This window comes from Oncorhynchus tshawytscha, linkage group LG30 (genome assembly GCF_018296145.1).
Source record: "Oncorhynchus tshawytscha isolate Ot180627B linkage group LG30, Otsh_v2.0, whole genome shotgun sequence".
NCBI classification, from domain to species: Eukaryota; Metazoa; Chordata; class Actinopteri; order Salmoniformes; family Salmonidae; genus Oncorhynchus; species Oncorhynchus tshawytscha.
The window spans coordinates 9,508,033-9,516,067 of record NC_056458.1 but is presented as its reverse complement, the minus strand read 5'-3'; the positions used below and the strand labels follow the sequence as shown (position 1 = coordinate 9,516,067).

Genomic DNA, 8,035 nt, shown 5'->3' with positions numbered 1-8,035 from the left:
GTTACCTTAAACTCTTCATTTGTGCTTGCTATGACAGTTGGCCCAGGTATGGGTCAAGTTGCCATTTTGTGTTTGTATTTAAGATAACGTTATCTTTGACATGTTTAATCCATTGTAAAAGCCATCACTTTGTGATATTTTGTTTGTTAGAAGAGTAACGGTTGTGATGCATTTGTCTCTGTCATATCTGTGGTCACAGCCTCTGCTGACAAGGAGAAACCTGTTCCTCACATCTTTGCTGGATCAAGTGGTATAAATGAGAGGGCTCCTGCATCTTTGTCCCATCTCTCCATCACTGATTTTACTAAACTGCAGAGGTGAAAGAGAATGTAAGAGGCCTTTTTACAGACAAGTGTTTGTCCTGTTGGATCATTATGGATGAGGGGAAATTACAGGAAGGTATCTTGATGTACAGTGCCTTTAAAGTATTCAGACCCCTTGACTTTTTCCAAATGTTAGCTTACAGCCTTATTCTAAAATTGATGGGAAAAAAACATGTAATACACACACAATACCCCACAATGACCAAGCAAAAACAGGTTTTTAGAAATTCTTGCAAAGTTATGAAATAAACAAATACCTACAGTGCCTTCTGAAAGTATTCAGAGCCCTTACATTCAAACCCTTTACTCAGTACTTTGTTGAAGCACCTTAGGCAGTAATTACAGCCTCAAGCCTTAAAGGGTATATTGCCACAAGCTAGGCACACCCGTATTTGGGGAGTTTTTCCCCATTCTTCTCTGCAGTTGTTTGATCGGGTAAAAATCTGTGCTCTGGCTGGGCCACTCAAGGACATTCTGAGACTTGCCCTGAAGCTACTCCTGTGTTGTCTTGGCGGTGTGCTTAAGGTTGTTGTCCTGTTGGAAGGTGAACCTTCGCCCCAGTCTAAGGTCCTGAGCGCTCTGGAGCAGGTTGTCATCTGTACTTTGCTCCGTTCATCTTTCCCTCGATCCTGACTAGTCTCCCAGACCCTACTGCTGAAAAACATCCCCATAGCATGATGCTGCCACTACCATGCTTCACTGTAGGGAGGGTGCCAGGTTTCCTCCAGATGTGACACTTGGCATTCAGGCCAAAGAGTTCAATCTTGTTTTCATCAGACCAGAGAATCTTGTTTCTCTTGGTCTGAGTGTCCTTTAGGTGTCTTTTTGCAAACTCCAAGCGGGCTGTCATGTGCCTTTTACTAAGGAGTGGCTTCCGCCTGGCCACTCTACCATGAAAGCCTGATTTGGTGGAGTGTTGCAGAGATGGTTGTCCTTCTGGAAGGTTCTCCCATCTCCACAGTGGAGCTCACGGCTTGGTTTTTGCTCTGACATGCAGTTAATGTGGGACCTTTTTTATATAGACAAGTGTGTGCCTTTCCAAATCATGTCCAATCAATTGAATTTATCACAGGTGGACTCCAAGTTGTAGAAACATCTCAAGGATGATCAATGGAAACAGGATGCACCTGAGCTCAATTTAGAGTCTCATCGCAAAGGGTCTGAATACTTATGTAAATAAGTTATTTCTGTTTTTTTTTTTATGTGCAAACATTTTTGCTTTGTCGTTAAGGGGTATTTTGTCTAGATTGCTGAGGATTTGTATTATTTAACCCATTTTAAAATAAGGCTGTAATGTAACAAAATGTGGAAAAAGCCAAGGGGTCTGGATACTTTCTGAATGCACTAGGTTTTGGATACAGCACAGTTGTCAAAAGGGTGAGAGGAGCGATGTACTGTGCCTGTTGAGAGAGGGGATCTGAAAGGTAGAGATGGCCTTCAGAGATTATTCATTAAAGGGATTTAGGGCTCTATTAAATCCGTATTGCGGAAGTTCGGCATTACAGCGTGATAGAAATGTAAAAGCATTGTTCCTGAGTTAGCGGTAAACACTTCATATGTTGACTTCAGTAATACAGATTGAAGAGCCTTTTGATCATGGGGCATATTCAGTGGTTTGCTATCAAGGTTGCAGATGAAATGTATGTGTAACGTCAGTTCTCAATCAAATGCCTGTTCTATACATTACACTTCAATCTACATTCTGAGTGTTGGTTATTTTTAAGGGGCAGCCCAATTTCAGTCCATATATCTACATAATCGATCACATACTGTTTAATGTATCTGTTTATTGATTACCTGCATAGCTCTACTTCGGGACAGTCATTGGGAACCCCTGTTTTAAGGGAAGTATCTGTTTTAAATACAATTTCCTATTCCCTATCACTTCGATCGATCCCATTTTGTAATGAGGGATTGTGTTCCCTTACACATTAGAAAAACAAGGGATATGGTATACTTTTGTACACTTTTCTGGGTGGATGTGCAATGTGTTGTATTGACAATAAATGTGATTTCTGCCCTTAAATGGTCTTCTCAGTGAATAGCTCAGGAACTAATAAATAATTCATTGGATTTATATAGTGCTCAAAAGAGTAAGGGGGAACACCTCTACCAATGTGTACCACAAACAATATTATCCAAGCTGTAAATATAACCTTGTGTATTGTATAACATTCAATCAAGCTCCAACTCCATGTTGGATTGTAATAAAACACCCATGACACAAAACATACACACACAATTTTGTATATTTTCACTTGGTTTTACATTTTTTTATTGGATAAATGATTTAAAGGTAATAAATGTTTAACTACATTATCTCCACAGCCATTGCTCACATACCCACTGATAACCCATCAATATATATGATTTTTTCCCCCCACAATTTTTGGGGGTGGGTATTTTTTTTAATATGCCATACTATCATAAATGCCCATTAAGTCTCATCACACTAACAGCAATTCAATGGGGAAGGAGGATCTAGCTCTAAAGGTAAGTCGTTTATTTCCCAGTTCATATTATTCCATCAACATTTTCAAGTTACTAAAGTTGAGAAAGTGAACCAAAAATTAAAAGTCGAAGAAATAAACGGTGGTTGTGAGGGGTTACGCCAGGCAACCCCACATCCTGTCATGCCACCACAGCAGAGACTGTCACTCTGCACAGCAACATGTCTCAACTTGGTGTCTGAAATTTTCTGAACATAGAAAACCACAATTAATTTAGAAACTAGATCCAAAAATTTTTTTTGAAAATAATTGATGTACAAAAAAGTTTTTTTTTCTTAAAGTACATTTTCTTATAAAAGTTTTATTCATTTGTAGATCAGTGCGATTGTATTCCAGTGCAGCTACTGGGTCCAGAGTAAAGAAAAGAGGCTTTTTCATCTTTAATGGCATAAAAAAGAGAAACTCATCTTTTATATATGAAGTATAACTGCTGGTCTTTAGGAAAAAACACATAGAAACCCATAAATCTAGGAGGCACGCTATGGGGTTTTATTTTTTGTTGCACAAATTATAATGAAAATAATCTGACAAAATAAACTGTGCAACCAGGTAATTTCACTATCCTTGATGCCTGGTAAGGCTTCAAACAGAATTTTTTTTAAAGTCATTGAATAAGCAGTTGCTAAAGAAAGAAAGTTAGAAATCGTACAAAAAAAGAAAAAGACGGGGAAAAAAGAAGTCATTTTGTCTCTTGCAGGGGTGTTTTTTGGAAGGACAGGAAGCCAGGCCTGAAGAGCAGCATGTGGACGTGGCCAGAGGCATCTTTGGTTCGGTCGAACATACAAAAGGTTATATGAGCTTAAGCATTCAACAAAGATATATGCATACACATACAAGGAATGCTGGGACTAAACCATAACCCTGGTATGGAACCAAATGACATTCTGTCTAACATTATCCTAGTTGTGTCAGTATGAACAATGGGCAGAGGTGTGCTGCAAATGAGCAGTCAGAATCACATTTGACTGGTATTCATGAATCTTGACATGAGGTTAAAAAAAAGAAAAAAAGAAAACTTTCAGTCATTTCAATGTGAAAGTAACATACTTCAGAGGAGGCTGGTGGGATGAGCTATAGGAGGACGGGCACATTGTCAAACGTGTTTTCTATATGTTAGATAGCATTACATTTATTGCAATGAGCCCATCTTCCAATAACTCCTCCCACCAGGCTCCTCTGATATACATTAATGATAACAAATGGTCTCAGTCAAACATTATGCAATAATTATGTGAGCATCCTGATGACGTCAGCACTCGTCCGGCTGTCACTAAACCTGCCAGTTAAACCCACCCTCATGTCCAGCCAAGTCGCAACATGGCCTTTGGCTTAAAGAAACCACTGTTACAGAGACTTACTGTACATGCATGACAATATTCAAGAAGGCTAAAAACGCTGGACTTCCTTTGAGCCAGAGTTGAGAGAGCCTTCAGTCAGAACCTTTCCTTTAAGCTGTTAATCAACCCCATGGATGAGTATAGGGTACAGGACAGCTGTAACAATGATTTAACACAGAGGTAAAACATGAAGTGTTGTTGGAACATCCAGTCGTGGGCTGGGCAAGGAAAGGGCCTACGATGGAGTGTCAGGGGTGACAGCCCTGTTCACTCCCACTCTTTACTGTCCCAGCGCAGGAGAGAATGTTCCCTTCTGATGACACCATCTACTGAACCAGATATCACCTTCAGCCCCAAAGCCATGAGGCAGGGGCAGGGAGTTGGGGGTAGAGAAGGGAGGGGGGTTAGTTGGGACTTCTTGTCCTTTCAAACCTGCAGGGTGTTGACTTACACTGGTAGGGAAAAAACACCTGTTGAACAGATCTGCATATATCAAGGATAATACGTTGGATATGATCGATGAGTCCGCATGACCAGTCACGAAACCCGCGACCGCCCCAACACGAGGTCCAATAGCACCATTTGATTTATTTTCTCTTTTTAACGAGTTATGAGTCTCTACACCGTAGATCAAGCATGTCATGGATTTAACCATTCTGCATGTTTTATACACATGCACACATGCAACAGAATGGATTGCATTTGTGTATACATATAAATCAGCAAGCATGTAAAAGACAGCGGTGGACTTGGTTTTGCAGCATGACCAGAAAAAGTTCAGGTTGTGCTGTATTTAATGGACCAGAAAATGGGTACCTGACTGTTCAGCAGCAAGGATAGCTTTTCCCACAGTTCTCTGAAAACTGTTTTTGTGACAAAACTACAAGGGCAAAATATCTCTTTAAGTAGGCCAATTTGTCCTGTCAATATTACTAAGCAGCATGGTCTGAGGCATCAGTTCCCTGACCCCAAGAGGATATGATGGAAAGGCCATCCAATCTCTGAGCAGGGAACCACATTAAACAGGTGAGATGAGCTCACCTGAACCACTTCTACACTAGGCTATATTAATGAAGTTTCCCATCTGCCTCCCACCTCGATAATGTGTCTATCTGAGGGTGAATGGGTGAATCCAGTTCACCTTCACTGCCCTGTAGGTTGAGGTCAGGGTTAGACAACAGTACGGGACAGAGGAACACTCAGGGCACCATTTTACCGGTCCATATTTATTTAATCATTCCTTAAGGCAACACAACTGAAATCTGGGTCATTTCAGGTTACTGTGGATGGAGTGCCAAAAGCCCTTAACATTTTGCATATAAAAATGAAATAAAATGATTTTACCCTACTGTCAGTTGGTAAAGGCTGTTACGAAAATAAGTTTATTTTGTTATTTTTTTTACAAGCACCCTTCAAAACTGTCAGTCACCACAAAAAAAACACAAATCAAATCCTGTACACTACACAGAGGTCACGAGATAACCCTCAACGACACTTGTTAAAACATACCAACTACTGGACGTGGATGTGACTGACAATGAAGAATACTAGGAGGGGGAGGGGAAATGTCTTCTCTGCTCCTTTAAAAGCCCTGGCTCTTTATGTAGAGTTTGATTAAATGCAGCTTGATCCACCCTTTACTAGTTCCCTCTGCATCAGTTCCCACCAACTCAGCCAGAAGCTGCTGCAAACCAGCTGACAAGACAGACCAACAACCTATGCATGGTTTCTAGTGGCACAGAGATGGGGAGTAACTTGTCCTGAAACCAGCAAGCACCTCAACAGCAGCATGTCATGAAGAGGAAATAACGGAGGGGTGATTTGAACAACTTAACCGACGACGATCAGAGTCAGGGGTTCAACTATAGCTAGCTACTCAGTCCAGTAGCCTCCACAGCAGCTCCTAACGTTTGACGAGAGCACATGAAAGTGCACATCTATGGCAACCGGGCAGTCATCAAGCATGTAACATATGTGGATGTAAACATTGGAGGTGAGGAGGTCACAAACAGGACAAAGGAGTTCAAACTTTGATGCTAACCCATGTCCACAGAGTAACTAGAGGAAGGCCATAGAATGTCTCACAGGCCCAGATTCCTAACCAGGACCGAGCACAGAGCACAATCGGAGGTGAAACACAACTTTTGGGACCAAAGCCACCAGAATAAAGTTGACTCGTAGAGGAAGTAAACACGGAGAAGTTACTTATTAGAGGGGAGAAAAGCAAACAGCAAAAGACGACCACTCTTACGAAGCATGCATTAAAAAGAGAATATGGCTTGTAGTAGTTTTAGCATGTGCCCGTCACTAGACTCCAGTCTCATTCATTGGTTTTTCCTCTCAAACCAACTGGCATGGAATAACAGGACGAAGGCCTTTTTCTCAGAGGTCAATGACTTGGATCATTATTTATCTGTACTCTGCAGTCAACTCTCCCACCCAACCACATCCTCCAGCCCTGTACATCACATTCATTCCTCGCCCGATTCAAAATGACAAAGAACAGAACCTAATTTGAAGCTAAAATGGCTTCCTCCATACATTTCTCAAGTTTTAATGAGAGGGGGAAAATAACAACTGGAGCCGGACCAATTCAATTCAAGTTTCAGAGTGGCGCAGCGGTCTAAGCCACTGCATCTCAGTGCTTGAGGCATCATTATACGCCCTGGTTCAAATCCAGGCTGTATCACAACCGGCCATGATTGGAGTCCCCATAGGGCAGCGCACAATTGGCCCGTGTAGGCCGTCATTGTAAATAAGAATTTGTTCTTAACTGACTTGCCAAGTTAAATAAAGGTTCAATTTAAAAAATAAATTAAAAAATGAAGTCTAGAAGTGTTTCTCAAAAACACCATGAACACTCCGGTGGAAATGAAAGGCTCTGTCAAGCATCGTGGGAAATATTTTTGACATGATCCTATTCCTAATTTAATGTGGCAGTTTCAATGTCCTGTCAGATGTGCACTTAACAAACGGCTAACCACACACAGAAGAGCAAACAGGTTTGTAGGGTAACGCAATAAAGACCAGCTAATATTGTTTGTGTGGCATCACAACCCCACAATGTAAAATCTTGGGTATACACGTCCCAACATCTACTCAATTACATCACTACAACGGTTTACAAAGGCCAAACCAACCTTAACAGTCAATACTTTGAGAGGAATCGCAAAATTGAGGAAACGATGCAACCTTCCAGAACTGCTGATAGCTTGCTACATGATACGCACAATGTCAATCAGGCTACTAAGAAAGGATTCAACAGAAAAACACATTTTCCTAATAGAAGGGAACACTGTAGAAAAGCCTACACAAAATATGAGCATATACCATTATGCAAGACTAGTCCACCATATATGACTTGCTTCCATCCACAGAATCAAAAACCTGATTAGGATTCTTTGAAAATAATCAAAGTTCAAGAAAATCTAGTATTCGTTTACTTGTCAAAAATATGAACGAAAGGGGTTATAGATATCAATATATATGCTGCAAAAACTAAATCAATAGGAGGATAAAAAGGGAAAAAAAGGTTTGTTTTTTCTCGTCATTATCAATTTATGCTTATTTTGCCACCCGTTGCCACGTCAACGTCTGGGAGAGCGTCAGCATGGCAACGGAAACTATCATCATAAAATGGTACAGTAGTAGAGATAGCTAGACCAGGAGGGGGCGGGCTCTCCTGGGAAAAGGTCCGCAGAGAGGTTCAGTGATTGGTCATGCGGCTCGCTGTCAGGAATAATGGTTGTATGGTGGTAGAGGATGCCCGATGCCGTTCTGATAGTGATGGTGCTGGCGGTGGGCGATGTACTCCGCATAGCTCATCGTCATCTTCTCGCTACGGTACCTGAGCAGGAGGAGAGAG

The 8,035-nt window shown here is 41.2% G+C and overlaps 1 protein-coding gene across 1 annotated transcript in view; it reads right to left on the bottom strand.

The window, feature by feature from the left end:
* Positions 1 to 2,574: 2,574 nt before the first annotated feature.
* Positions 2,575 to 8,035, bottom strand: part of LOC112228795 (AMME syndrome candidate gene 1 protein) — a 38,369-nt gene continuing 32,908 nt past the window's right edge. Inside the window, exon 6 of the mRNA XM_024394438.2 lies at positions 2,575 to 8,017. Within this exon, the coding sequence (XP_024250206.1) occupies positions 7,903 to 8,017 (115 nt within the window). The 3' untranslated portion in view covers positions 2,575 to 7,902. The remainder of the gene's footprint in view (positions 8,018 to 8,035) is intronic.